Source organism: Amblyomma americanum, chromosome 8 (genome assembly GCF_052857255.1).
Source record: "Amblyomma americanum isolate KBUSLIRL-KWMA chromosome 8, ASM5285725v1, whole genome shotgun sequence".
In the NCBI taxonomy this organism is placed as follows: domain Eukaryota; kingdom Metazoa; phylum Arthropoda; class Arachnida; order Ixodida; family Ixodidae; genus Amblyomma; species Amblyomma americanum.
Window position 1 is genome coordinate 89,991,596 of NC_135504.1, and position 15,400 is coordinate 90,006,995.

A 15,400-nucleotide genomic window follows, 5' to 3' on the forward strand; every position below is an offset into this window, starting at 1 on the left:
AGAGTAAAGTGTCTCTTCCCGATATGGGGAGGGACAGCTGGACTCACTTCAGATGGTTCGGTAACCGAACAGTTCTGCCTCTAATATTCAGAAGAATTTTATTGTCATTCGGTCCTCATAAGCTCTGCCTCTTAACTGTGGGGGCGCGTAACGCATAAGAACGTATCCCTGGTAGGACAATAACCAAACCAAACATCGTGTGCCTGATTATCACTAGAAATCTGCGTCCTTGAGGTGATGTACATATGCACGAAGAATATTTATTCCAGAAGTAAAAATAAATTTTTTAGCTTACTTTGGCATGGCACAACGGAGGCCGACAGAGCCCTTCTTGGCGGTCGTTATTATTCAATAAAATAAAAAGGACAATATGCCAAAATCCACGAGTATTGCTATCTAAAATCTTAAGCACCCGAGCTGAGGCGAGCGGTAATAAAAGCGAGGGGTAGAGGAAAGCGGTGTGAAATACAGAAGGAGATATAGTTAGAAATCGAGAGTTACGTTACACCATATATACAAAACATAAAGAGTTGTGTTAAACGTTTGTGTGGTGTTGTGATCTGTGGTGCGTCTTCGTACCGCTTCTTTTTTTTGTCCGTAAAATGTTTAGCGCATTTCACCACGATGAACAACCAATTATAGGCCCAATACTCGCACTTGTAGCAATAAGAAGTAAAGCTAGCGCCGCTCGTGCACCAGTGTCCAGCCACAGTTTGCATTGCACAGCGGACGAGCAAAAACTGCAAGTAATTAGAATAATATGCCGTATGGCGCCACTGGCGCCTCGACATCCCGGTCTGATGTCCAGGCGCCGGGCCGTGGGTCTCTTGTACTCATTATTACCGATGGCTGTACGGTGGTGGATACACCGCCGCCACCATTTGCCGATTGCTTAACTGTCAGATAGTGTGTGTCGTCTTTTGTCGCCATGCATGTTTTACCGCTGTCTAGAAATTTTAAACCAAATACGCATAGTCTTAGAAAAAGACTTCTGTCTTGTTGTGCCGTTGTGCCATTGTGTTCTTTCTTCGTCCTGTGTTTCTGCGCTGTTTTTTCTTCTGAACGCCTCGCTTCGTCAAGAAGGCCTGCAGGTAAGTAACAAGTGCACGAAGAAGAGGCTGATTATTATTTTTTTTCTCTTTAGTCGCCCTTTCCGTATGGCACGTTCTTCTAAACAGCGGTGGAAAGAAACCTTGCTGCATCTTCCTTCTCAATTTGTACTCTAGCCTTCAATGTAAGCTGGCATCTACCCCACGTTAACAAGCGCATATATTTTAACGTGTCGCACGTGAGTAATAAAGGACTTGTTTGATCGACCTTCCCAATGCGTGTCGCTTTACTTGTGGTGAGGAATTGTAGTTAGTATTGGGTGCCCCTTAGAGATATACCCCTTCACATACTTAAAGCACTGCCTCGTTTATTTATTTATTTATTTATTTGAAAATACTTCGTTGGAGCAAACTTTGATGTGATATCATCATCTTCTGCCATGTGAATCACATGATGTCAATCATGTGGTCGCCGTCTGGGACCCTCACGCGCGTGTGGCACCGCCCCTCGGCAATCAGCAGGCGGCGCGATAGGCTATCTGTGCTGACGGCGATCCCGGGCCATTCCCTTTCTCGGCTAGAGACGCAGCGGCCACCGAGTGAGTACTGCCGCTTGTTTCAAGCTCAGGCGCACTTTTCTAACCGTTTTAAATGCGGGTCAATGAGACTCCAAGCATCTGTGGTGCGCAGCAGAATATAGACACTGCTGAGGGACATTTCTTTGTTAGTACTCCTAATTGGTCTCTTTTTTTAGAATGCTGACAAGGCGTCGCTTTATTAACCATAATTGCTGTCAGCTCGCCGTAAGTTTACAGGAATTTTTAGGGGTATCTTCTCTGCAAACTGCGCCCGGTGCATCTACTGTATCTGCACAATATTCATTATAGGCACACCTTTTATTGTCCTACGAGAAGATTGAGAACAGTGATGCCCGACGAAAATCGAACATGCTGCATATAGCAACCTTAGAACGGTCAACTGCAGACGCACACTGACTGCCGAGAAATTGCGGGAATAGTAGGGGGTACATGGAAGGCAGGCAAGAAGACCAAGGAACCGGTCAGTGGAAAATCGTCATTAGTAGCTTGAAGGTGAGTGACGATGAAGTGCTAAAAGATTTTCCAGAAGAAAATATATACTTCTCAATGAAAGCTAAAACAATGTCGCACTGTTTTTTGACAGACCAAGAGACTACACACAAACTAGGACTCAAACTGCCGAAGCACACTTCCCAGGCATGTTTTCTGTGAGCCTTTCACTGAACCATTTCAGGCACCAAGCTAGAACATCGATGATGATAAACGAAAATGCATTAAGTCATACCCTTTAACAAACTTTCCACGCGGTGTTGAACTGTGTCTTCTCGTGGCATCTCGCAGTGCCAAGAATATGAAGTCATAGCTTAACTCTGCGTTAAAGCGAAATGTCAGCTATTAGCCAATAACCTGTAGATTATTTTGCGAATAATGCGCGTTTCATCCTTTCTTTCTATTCCTGAAAAATCTAGCAGCCTTCAAATAAACTCTCGGCTAGAGCGCGCAGGAGGGAAGTACTGGAGAAAGTGTCTTCAATTCATTTCATTTTATTGTGGCGCGGCATTTCTGGACATCACTTCTCACAATAGTGATACTACTGCTTGCTAGAGAGGTATGCTAGTCGCTGCAGCTGTCTCTACTTTTGTCGCCCAATGCCTGCGGTGCCCTTGTGAAAAACACGAAATCCCATGTCGAAAAAAGAAATATAGCAAATCTGTAGTGGATGGTTACGGAGTTGGCCGTGCTAACCAAGTGAGCCTCCTGGCCTGGACGATGCGGTGTGCTGGCGCTAAAACGCTGTTTTACAAAGCATTCAACCTGGCCTCCACTGGCAGATGGACTTCCTTTTACAATATTGTTCTTAACTGGCACTTAAAAAAACAAACGCAGTCCCGGCTTACGGATACTCAATCCCGGAGTGCTTTAAGATGTATTTCAAGGTCCTACTCTGAGTCTTGTGTTTGACATCTATCGAGGGTGCAGGTCACCATTTTCACCGTATTCACTCCTCTAACCACTAAATGAACAGTTCGCTAGGGTGCGTGGCACCGATCTTACACAATGCAAACTTTCCTATCCTGCTGCTGGAAGTTGAAAGAGATTGATGTGATTTTGAAACACGAGCAGTGTAAAAAATATACCAGCGTCGTTTTACTGCTCTGGGATATGTTCATGAAAACAGAAAGAATACTGTGCCTCGAAACTCGTTTAAAAGCCTAGGACTTGATAACTCGATGTGCGAGGAAATGGTTGAAACAGATTTAACTGCTTTGGAATATTTGCCCCATATGGACAAAATTGCATATATTTTGCAGCGCCTAAGAAAATTAAAGTTACTTCAGTGCTACATTGTGTTGTGTGTGTTTGGGATCCGCTGCTGCAAGTGCTAACAAGTGCTTTTACTAAATCTGTTCTGGTGCACATGCCTACGCTTACTTTTTTCCACCACCGTAACACGTGCCCGCGCTAAACTCATCTTTATGTCAGGTCCTAAAGAAAAGAAAAAAAGTTGGGCTGAGGCTTAGCAAAAGTGTTAAGCCTGGATATCTCGAAGCGAAAAGCTTCATGGCGATATTCGTGGTTTAGCTTAAGGTTCATACGTAGGGTTACAATTTGGGTATACCTTTCTAGCCTTTCCAAAACGTGTTATCTTAGGTATACAAAGCTTGTACAATCGTCTTAGATCCCGCAAGTGCCATAGTCTTTCACAAACGTCACACACGTGGCCGAACGGGTTGTTCAAAATGTCTGTCGCAAAGGCCTTGATCGCGCAGGCATTTTCAACAAGTTTCAACATGTAGTTTGTATAGCGGCGAGTCGTTACCTCTTCTTCCATAGCGTCGTCGTCGTTGTCTTCACTCTGTTGACTGCTAACACTGGTAGCAGACGCGGCTAAGAGCCGCTTTTGAGCGTGTGGTCGTCGTTTAGCGAGACGCTCCACTCGTTGTTCGGGTGTTTCGGTTGCTCGTTTAGCTCTGGCCTTTTCATTCTTTCTTCGAAACCGCTTGACGTCTCCCGAAGTACAGTCTTCGCTCACCTGGCCACTCTCAATTGACGCAGCCAACCGGCGCAATTCGACGTCTTTTTGCCGCCGTTTAGCAAGGCGTGCCTCTCGTGATTCTGGCGTTTCAGCCGCTTGTCTAGCCTTGCACTTTTCATATCTTCGCTGCTTTTTTGCCAACCCCCACGCTACCACTTCTAGGTCTCCTTCTCCTCCTTCCATGGCGAAAGGTCAGACGACGGAGGCAGCAGCGACCACCTGCGCTCCGCGTGACGTCACTCTGTTTCGCGCATGCGCAGCTGAGGCAAATCGGTAGTGTTGCTCACGCGAAGCCCTATGTTGACGAGCCTAGTGAAGCTTTTCGCTTCAAAACAATACGTGTTGAGCCACACACTCCACGCAAGACACAGGTCCTAAAAGAGCCGAAAATAACTTTAGAGGATACTAAACCTATTTCCTAGACTGCGGCGCATGCGATTCCGTTGCCCTGTGTATTGGACAATTTTTCAGTTATCAGGTATAGGGTATAGAGAGTCGGTCTGCACCTGGTATTTTTGGCGCTTCTTTTCTTTATACTGCGAACGATCCTCCTAAGCGTTAAGTGCACACGCATTCTTCATGTTGACTTGGCATCAAAAGTTCGCATTGAAACCAGACAATCAAGCATGCTCGTCTATTACTCCAAAAACAAGAACGCGTGTCTTAACGCGTTGCCCTGGCTTCAATTTCATTCGTTCATTGCCCTTTGCAAAAAAGAGGCGGTGGCGCATCGTTATGCTGCTCACTGGAATGTTCTGCCCAGTCGTCGGAAGCACACAGCAGTAAGTAGGCAGAGCTCAAGGCAGGTGTTCACGGCAATCCAAAGAGCACACTTTTTGACTCTTTCGTGCAAGAGTGCAAGTGCTCTTTGCAGCCAAGTTGCCATTTCGTTTAAAGCTTCGGTAACTGCAGTGAAAAAAAAATTATCTGGAGGATGTTGGGTTTCTTGGTGAGTTCTTTGCAAAATAACGAAGAAAAAAGCGCACATGAAGTCTGTTAAAAGAGACAGCAGAAACACAGAGCGCTGTCTCGGTATGATATTAACAACCCCGTGTGTTTCATACCTCGTTTGCAACAGTCTTTATGAATGCTGTTTACTTTCCAGATGGTCAGCTGTTTTGTCGATGCATTGTCCTCCACTTCGTTTCTTCCTTTTTTTTCGAATCCCCATGTACGGACGGAGGATAGGCTGACAGCCAGCGGTCCTGCTCTTCCAGTGCTCCGGCACATACCGTCTGCATTGCCTGCATCCTGTCTGCGCTCATTGTCCCTTGCTTTTGCGGAAAAGCCATAACAGAGTTTGAGTTGACATTTCCGCTATCTAGGTCGGTATAATGACGAAGGAAATTGTGAACACAGTTACGTATCTTTTATTCTTAATTAGGTAGTGCATTTTTTGCCTTCTCGCACTATTCGCGCGTGAAAAAAGGCGTTGCGGTTTAGCCACTGCGACACTATCTCTACTTGGTGACACAATACGGCATCATGCCGGGTGTCATTATTCCTCATTCAGTGATTACTCCACTTAGACCGAATCGCTACGACAGGAAAATTGTTTAACGCAAAAATTTGCCACAGATCTGTCAATTTAAGAGATGTAACATTATTGTGTGTTACATAGTGCATGTGACACTAAAGTTGGGACGCGCTGTGTTGGATTGCACACCACAGGCCAAGCGCTAATATCTATTGCGGGTGAAGCAAAGCCCAGACAAGTGCACTGGACTTATACCTCAACATATAGATAACTTGCCGGATTACCAAAGGCGGAGACCTCCTCAGCCAATAAAAAGAGCGCGTTAAGTGTGTTCTTTAACACCAAGTCATCTCCATGGTGCCTGCTCGCGGAGTACACAGATATGACTAGAAAAGAGGATGAATAGAAGGTGCCTACGTACGATAAGCTTCAACACACTTACGTACCCTAAACGCAAGCATCTTACGGGACGTTAACATTTGCCGCATTCGCACCTTTAGTTCACCGTCTGCAAACGGAAACGCCACGATGAGCTCAGCCTAATGGTACCATCTGGTTGCAAAAACGCAAACCTTTTGTCAAGAAACCGACGCTTCTACTTAGGACTACAAGCGGCCGAATTGTCACTGTAAATAAAAAAGAATGCAAATTCTTCGCTCATGCGTTTTGTTATAAGCGAGAAGGGACCAAGCAAAAGATTGGTGTCCATTTTAAACGTAATGAAGACGGCAGTAACAACTAAGAATTCATTTCGAGACGAAGGGTCCTGCGTCCAAGGCCGTCGCCATTTGGAAACGCTGAGAGCACGCAAGCGTCGGGAATGCTAAACTTGGGAAATTGCGTATAACGCGAGCGTACGTTAAGCCTCGATATGAAATAGCGTTTGACGCATGCGTACTTTAAAAGAGCGATGTCCCATATGCCCGTATGCTTACTTTATACTGGTACTACATTCCGCAGCGGCAGAAAATTGCCTGTGCACTCATCGCAGCTTTGGTAGTGCTGCGTGGAACTACTGGGCGAAGTATAGTCTAGAGTGGTACCTGGGGTTACAGAGAGGTCCTGGTGCCTGTAAAAGGTTCTCACAAAGAAATCTCAACATATCGGGAAAAGCTCGGTTCTCTGCTCAGGGGCGACAGAGCACTCAGCAGGCAACAGAACATGCTTCCCCGCGGTCGCGTGACAGATGCCATTCCCGCAGGCGAGGGCAGCGACAAGGGGTCAGCTCATGCTCCATTTATTGTTTAATATATGTGTCCAGGGTGGCCTGCTAATGGCTGTTGTATGCACCTGTTCTTGTCTGCCGTTTTCTCGTGCGCCATCGAGCTCAGCATGCTGTTCTATCGGTGGTCATGCGGTCTATTTGGTCCTTGGGAACGAGTGTACTGTAGATGGGCAGGGAGCGAGCTAAGTGTGTCCTTGTTCGTCTTTTTCATCAAGATAAATGCGCACCCTAGAAATGAAAGCTGGTCGTAGTCTGGGAAAATAAGGGCTGTTTTTCCAGGAAATAATGTATACACCATATAAGTGGCGTCATTTTTCATTCTTCAGAGAAATTTTTCGCGAGTACGATAGCAGCAGTCATCTCATCAGCCTGAAACGATGACCACAAAACTGCCTTAGAGGGGGGCACCATTAAAGTGGGAGGACGCGTGCCCTTGCATCACGATATCGTTGTAAAAAAGAATAAAGCTTACTGCTCTCTTAAAGGGACGAAAACTGTGTCAGTTATGGCCCTAACAGACTGATATACGGGAGTGATTGTTAGGTGCACTGTTACAGGCAGTGTAACGGCAGAGCTTTGAATTGTTCCTGCTCTTAGGTTTTTCTTGGTAATGTCTGTTCGCACTGCATCCTTTATATTTTTGCTTCCTTTCCCTCCTAGGTCTCTGTAGGCCACGTGACCAAGGATAAGACACATTCCACAGTGTCCACCTGTGCCCGAAAACCAGTGCGCATAAAGTATAAAATTAGACTGATGTACAAGTTCCAGCAAAGTAATCTGGTACACAAAAAACTACCAATCAGTTTTCCCAGGCAGGCGCTGAAGCCATACCTCTCTTTATTCCTTTAAGGTACAGAAGAAAGCGAGCGATGGGAAAATCAACACAATTGTATTCGTATAATATGGCACCGAACACAAAAAAACAGTCACTTGGTATTGTCTGCAAAAGATATGGGTTTTGACATATGTGTCCCAATGTACCTTAAAAAAGTCACCTCACCGCGGCTGTAGCCGCTACTTATTCGCGCTTTGAAAAAACGGAAAAAAGTTTCTTACCGCCACAAATCCCGTGTATTCTGTACAAACTATGCAATAACTGAACTGGCGGTTATCGACCATTCACTTCGCACAATTCGCGAATTACTTGCGAGTGTAACCTTCGTTCACTTGGTTTGCTGTGGCCACGGGCTGCGTGACCGTCGTGACGAGTTTCTGCGTCTGCACAAGAGTTGTCTTGCCTCGCTGCCGGCTAGAAAAACTGGGCATAAGGGATGGAAGCAGGGCCTGTCGAAATTCCATCGAGGTGAGATCAGGCATTTGAGCATTTTTAGCTTGCATCTTATTGTAGAAATTCTTGGCGTTGTTAATCCCACGTCGACAAGAGGAAGATGAGGTCTACACCTTGATGCGCTTCCATTTCTCGGTGCGTTATCGTGAAAACATATCTATTTTGTCGTGCATAACGCAGACCTTCTTTTACGAGTTCGTCAGAAACGAGCGCATCGACGCTCATCACTGCGAAGAAATCGCAGGTAGGGTGACGGCGCAACCCTTATGCGGGCCCGGTATGCACTGCACTTACGCGTGCTACGCTCCGGCGTATTTTGCAAATTGAATTGTTCTGTGAGACTTTTTACGTGTCATTTTCTTTGTAGCTTCCATTTAGTGCATGAAAATAGAGTTGAGCGCTGTCGACCCAGACATGTGATGCGTTTACTCCGGGGATAGAATAGCTCCGAATTGTCTAGGTGCTCAGTGTCAATCTCTGCCCCAACATTATCCATTATCCATGTCGTCCTCCAAGAAGCGCAAATCTTTGTGGTCAAATTGAAACGCGGTCTTCTGACTGTTGGCTTGGCGAACAAGGTTACAGTCTCTCTTCCTGCGACACTAAAAATGTACGCTGTTTTCCTGCTATCCTCATACGAGGCAGGAAGCAGCGCTTAGAAAACAAAAAGATTAAGGATAGCTCACAGACACACACTAAGCACAAAGTATCATTCAATTTTCTTACGTCACATCTGTGAAAGCGGAAGGCCACCAGCTTGGCTCACGTCCACGAATTCGATGCAGTACCGAAGTTCCTTTGCGGCACATAGAGACACATATGTCCCAACGCAGTTTACTGCTACTGAAATGTGATATGCGATGACGCAACCGTTCCTTTTATTTTCTCGGCAATTATAAGATCTAAAGAACCTGATCCTGTATTCACTTAATTGTAACAGACGACAAATACAAAAAAAATACACTTCATTTGTTGGGCTAAAACCGCTGGGCTTTGGGTGCAAAACTGCCACGTCTTGAGGGACGATGGTGTCTGTTTTGCCGACCGAAACATGATGTTCGGGTAAAGTACGTACGCATAAGAGAGTGAGATGAGCAAGCTATAAGGTTATGCACGTAGTAGTTCTTTCGTTGCACCGGTTTCAATTCCAGGGACATATCTTTCCCGTGTGTCACCAAGGGTTAAAGGGACACTGGGGACAATTGAAGTTGGCCCCTGTTGATAGGCTACCGCTTTCTAATCAGAAAGAGACCTTTCTTAGTTAAAAGGTAGCTTTCGAAATCCAGAGAAGAATAAACAAAACTCAATGCAGACCTCGCCATCGCCAGCCGACTTAGTAGGTGAAATATTTTCACCTACCATTTTTCACCGCGGATATAGGGGCTAGGCTGCACCATCATTTACTACTGAACGGAGGCAACATGTCTTTTTCAGTATGAATGTCGCAACCTTGAATCAGTCGGCGGGAACATGTTTATATTGAATTTCCTCGCCAATAATTCAGTCCTTTTCTGCTGTCGAAACGTTGTCTTAGCCATAGTAAGCCAGGGAATCAATTTTAACCCAGAGAAATGATTAGATATGGCGTTGCCCTGACTGTCCCCTTAAGAAAAGGTTAAGGACTGTGTCCAGTATCTGTTGACATGGGATAAATTGTGGTTGGAACTTAACATCTGCAGTGTCTCTCGTTGCCCTATTTATATCAGTGCGCTTTCGCTTTCAGGTAAGACGCTCCATTCTCTAATTTTTGAGCCACGATTTTTGCCACAAAACCCGAATGAGAAATAAGATAGCGAACTTTATTTTGTATTGCAAATAGCAGAGCACTAAGGGAGTGAAAAGCTACAATAATGCTATCTCAGAAAAGTCCCTAAAATGAAATATTTGTTTATTATTCATGTCCTTGCTACCACAGAAGCAGTACTTAGTGCCTCTACGGCGCCGAGGACAAGGCCAGGGGTAGGCAAGTTCCATATACAACATTGTACCGCAAATACGGATGTCTGCAAATTCCTACTATAGCGGTCGGAGGGAAGCCAACTAGAGTGTCGTATCGTCGTGATGACAACGGTACCCAGCATAAAAAACAGTTCATCCCCGATCAGGGTTCAAACCACCGCCGTCGAGAAAAGGCCAGCTTCGTATCGCTTCGTATCGCAGTAACTCAAAGAATTCGACCACGACCGTAGCATCATCGTGTTACGTACGTGGGCAGGAATCATTCAGGTTTAAGAATGATTTCACCTCCAGTCGCCAGGTCGCCCTGAAGTAGTTGAAACGAAAACTAAAGGGAGTTTCCTACACCTTCCTTGGCTAGCACTTCTCTGCAGAATATATACGCTGGCTAGGGCTCCGAATGAAAACCTGTGCTATACTGCGTGGGCATATGCCAAGAAGCCTGTCATTCAGAAGCAAATTCCGTGAATGGAGATTTGAATGGCGGGGTGATCTGGGGGACACTAGGCTAAAAAATAAAATTTCGTCAACGGAGGCATATTTTTTCCTTTCTCCGCCCATTTCTCACACCGAAGAACACCAATTAGTTTTAGAACGACAGTTGCATGAGATATAGGCTTTCTCGTATTCATTGCTTGAGCTTTCTTATAAGCATTGTTCAGTAATTTTGTTGTCTATGCTTCTCGTTTCAAGAGCATTTTTGGGGGGTTCCACCCCTCGCTTTGCGCATCCCGAAGCATTTGGGAGAAACATGCCAGCCTTTCTTCTTTCTAGTTTTTTTCGCCCTGTCAACGACTCAAGCATATCAAACAACCAACTAGCCCAGCTTGCAATTCTTACTCATGCCTGCTTATATGCTTCGCAAACAAGTAAGGCAGAAGTTTGGGTAGTTGTTAAGAATCTACCTCTAAAAACGGCAGAAAAAAACCTTCATTACGCTCACAAACGGCAAAGTTAAGCTCCTGGGCGACCACAGAGAGAAAAGCACGTTACAGACCAGCGATGGCACCGCTCATCTAATAGGAACGTCTATTTTCGGCAAAAACATGTCACATCAGCCAAGGACACTAGTTTCCGCGCAGAATGTGAAGTGTTTAAAGAAGACCTTAGTCGACAGACCACACTCGGCACTGGTTCTCACATTTTTTTCATCCACAGTACCGGCTTCTCTATGTTGAACAAAAAATGCATCACTGCAGAACACACAAACGGTCTTCAACACCTCCTTTAATGACAGAAAGAATACGAGGGTTCGCGCTTTTCAGGGCATCCTTCTCCTCCTCAGGAGTAACAACGAGATACGGGTAGTATTTCCTGCCTCAGTGGAGTCAAAATTTTCAGCGATAGCTCTGAAGTGACTATGAACTGTCAGAAAACCTAATTGCCGGGTGTTTTAGGCAGAGTATCAGCGCAAAAAAAACACACAGACAAGAGAAGAATAGACACCAAGAGACACGCAGAGACGCTGCACTTTCAACGCATTGCCTTTAGAGTTGGATATCTTGGTACTCAATAAATCTTTTCGCACATCCTTGCAGAATTTGGCAAATTTTTAGTTTTGCGATAGTGGAGCAGCCATTTTTAGCGGTAAAGTTTTTTTGCACTGCATTGCGATAAAAAAAAACTATACCACTAAAAAAGGCCATCCCACTCCTTGCAGTCCATGGAGTAACGCCATAGATGCTTCTTGCTCCAGGTATTGGATGTGTAAAACGCGGAGGACCAGACATATTTTTGTGTGCATATATTTCCACATTTTCGGAAAGTAAATGCAGGCAACATATGTAGAAGGTAGATTTCTATTGAACGAAAAAAAAATTTTCCGCAACAGTAAAAGCTTATTTTCCACATAGGGTGGTTATGATCGCTAAGAGTTTAAGGTTTATGTTCATTCAGGGTTTACATTTGTGGTATGTGCGCTGCCTTCTGTTTGTTTAGTGATGTTGTGCATTCAGTGCTCAGTTCTACTGTGATTTCTTCCCCTATGTGAAAGTGAGTAGTCGGTGGCGCTCTGAGGCACCAAACTTCTCCGTATGCATATAATGTGTTTGGATATGCGAAATACATAGACCTGAAACACTTCAAGGTAGGACAAACCGCGGAAAAGTATAAATGATCCAGGTTTTATTTTGTCTCCCCTAAACGTCAGTGAAGAAAAAAACAAAACACCGCTCAGAGGCAATGGGGAGTGACGTACTTAGCCAATTCCAAGGTCTACTAAACTCGATTCAATAGCTGCGCATTTTGATCACTACTCATATAATGAAGAAGCAAAAATATGCACGGAATTAACCATTCACTCGTTTCAACAGCCGCGCAAGAGCAGTTGAAAGAAAGCGGTTCTCCTAAAGAGCGTACCTTTAGGTAAATCAACGCGACGAGTGCAGCGGTGATCTCGCGAAGAAGTCCATTTAACTCCGGAGGGCACACCGCACCCAGCTTGCAATGGTCAGTAAAAAAAGCTACGTTCAAATGAGTTAAAAGTTTTCGCATTTTTTCCGCCCCTTGCAAGCTGGCTGCGCTGACTCTCGGATAAATAAAGAATAAAAAAAACAGGTCGAAGGTTCTATAAACAGACCTTAGACAGACTTTTGGAACAGCGTTTATGTCAGTAACTGGGCATAGATTACACATTTTGACCCTCACTTGTGTGAGACCAACTGTGGTTAAGTTTCGTGCGCAGAAAAAAAAAAAATAAGAAAGCGAGGCCAGCCTCCAAGATGTATGGTATCGGTATGATCTTTGAGGCAATGCCTATCAGTAGCAATTACAAGCAGAAGCTGTAAAGTTTCCGGATATAGGGTGGCTGCAGATGATGAAGGGCATGGTTGAGTGGAGTTAGGAGGCAAGGCCTTTGCTTTTCAGAAGTCGCAGTTACGCGGATGATGGTCATGACACCAGTGAGGATGATAATTAAAAAAAAAAACCTTATGTTGCATGAAGTGATCGGTGATTAATCTTTTCAGGAAAAATTCTCAACAATATTTTGTCGCACGCCTACCTTCTCTAATCAAAGTTGCCTCAACAGTTAAAAAAAAGGAAAATTCAGGAGATCCTACACTGGCCATGTTTTTAACTCGCTGTATGAACTGCACACAAGAGAAAAAAACTTTTGACAAAATAAGAGTCGAAACCGGTCGCCTGAATGCTTTGCTCTTCAGTTGCCGTTATCATCGCTTCGGAGGCTTATCGGCGCTTGCCAGAATCCCCGCTGAAGGGCGGCTTTTTATCCTATTCAGAAAAGTCCACATGACGCGAGTGAGGTTCTAGGAAAAAAGCCAACGAGTTCCTTTCTGTTGCCGAGCCCGGAAAACACTTGAAGGTATTTCATTGTTGTTGAACGCAACATAATCTTTGGCTTCTTTCCTACAGCTTAAAGGGACGAACTGTGAGCCTTGTTGCTACGCATATATCCTTCGGAGCGCATTCTCTCAGCAAATCCTTAGAAGTATACAGGGTGTCAACGCTAACTTTACCCAGAATTTAAAAATACGCCGAGGCACTCTAAGACGACGCGACCAAATGCATGTGGCTGGCTATTGCATGGAGCAACTCACATTGTTTTTTATGTTGTGCTTAATTGCCAAATTAGTCGAGACTAATTAACCAACTTCACAAGCAATAAAGATAGGCGAAAAAGTCCAATGAAAAACTTGTAATACGCTCCGCAAAACGTCCAATTGAACAGTTTCTAACTTTCCATCTATTACGTATCCGCTTTTTTTTTTGGCTGTTTGCACATGCCCGCGAAATACAAAAAAATGCCAGGTGACATGCCCGCTTGCACGCCCTGATCGCAGCGCTCGCAAACGTTCCGCGTAGCAAGAAACAGATCATCTAGCCCGGTGTGCTGCTCCTTAAAAAGGTGACATGGTTGCGACACAGGAGCTGGCAGCGCGATCTGCGCGAGCACTAGCGATAAGGACTGTGTCTGCTTGTCGCTGTCAAGTGCCATAAGGGAAGCATACCGCTTGACTATATCGTGCAAAGCACATTGAGAAACGTCACTTTCCCGAGATTGCAGGTAATATCTAGTGCACAATATTCAGTGCACAAGAAGAGCAGAGAAAATTAGTTCAATTCTGCATAGTTTCACCTCACTTTTCGCACTATGGATTGTGTTTGCACGGCTGAAGAGTAGGGCGCACGCTTTTTGTCTGCTGTATTTTATTTCTTAACAAGACTCTACGATGTCTGAAGGATGTGCATCTCCATTTTGGAAATACATTTAAGCCAAGGGTCTCAGCGGGATGTTCCATGAACCCCTAAACCTTCATGATAACGGAGCCAGACCGCATAAAAAAAAAAGAATTCTCCGAGACCCCTGTCATTACAGGAAGCCGCCTGCCCTTAAGAATAACTCTTTGTACACACATGTTGGTGCGAACTCCTGCTGATATTGTTATGGAAGGTGAGGTTTCCAGGAGAAGCAAGCATATGCGCGAGAAACTCAAATATGTTAAGGGCGCGCACACAAGCGTGTGTTTCTTCGGGAGTGCGCGCGCAATCTGAAATAATTTCGTTCCGTTGGGAACAATTTCAAAACCTAGTACGCAGCGCAATATATGAGTCTGATAGATTCCAAATACAAACCCAAAATACTTCTAGCAGCGACTCCCACTGGCCTTGTTTACATAGTCGTACAGCTGCAGGATGTCCGGACAGCAATTACATTGCAATTATTCTCCTAACTGCAGCCTCGTCGATGCTAGTGCAAGGTGGCGACCTCGACAGCTCTGGATCTGCAGTACCGCGGGTCGCCAATAGGCTGCACCTATTTCGTCGAATAGCCAAGAAAACAGATGGCGTATGCTTTAATATGGCTCGAACGTTAGTCCGCTCTGTGTTGCAGCCTCGGCTGGTTTATCAAGCACAACTCCAACGCCTTGCACAGAAATTGGGACTGATTAGAAACAGTGAACATAGAGGCCATGCGAGTTATCACTGACCTTCCTCGCTTGACGCCTATACTGCAAGCGGAAGCTCAGCTGAATTCCACTGATGAGCTCGTGGAGCAGCGCCGTAATGCCCGCAGCCTGAAAGTATCAGCAAACCCCTGCGGCATCTGCCCTAGCAAATTACTTTCATCACGCTCATCCGCTTCTTCAGGCAACGCATTTGGGACCTCCTCCTTGGCAGCATCTCCAGGTCACCGGCAACCAACCGCTACCTGTCATGCGCAACGCTGATCGCTCAGTGAGAGAAACAGACCCTCCTCTCCCAGCAGACTCCATGGGCGCACTTCAAGCTTACGTGGACGCAAGCACCAAAGCTAATATATTGCACACCAGTCTTCTCTGTCGCTCTACCTACATCACAGAGGTGCCGGT

General features: G+C 45.2%; 1 protein-coding gene across 3 annotated transcripts in view; it reads left to right on the forward strand.

Moving 5' to 3' along the window:
* Positions 1-1,541: 1,541 nt before the first annotated feature.
* LOC144101991 (beta-hexosaminidase subunit alpha-like) overlaps positions 1,542-15,400 on the forward strand; it is a 94,666-nt gene continuing 80,807 nt past the window's right edge. Inside the window, exon 1 of one of the 3 annotated variants that reach the window (XM_077635236.1) lies at positions 1,542-1,648. Coding sequence is in view for 2 of the 3 variants with exons in the window: in XM_077635234.1 (XP_077491360.1) it covers positions 1,701-1,772 (72 nt within the window). In the remaining variant the exon portion in view is untranslated. Of the gene's footprint in view, positions 1,649-1,685; positions 1,773-1,955; positions 2,141-15,400 lie in introns of those variants that run through there. The other 2 variants (XM_077635234.1, XM_077635235.1) reach the window with 2 other exon arrangements.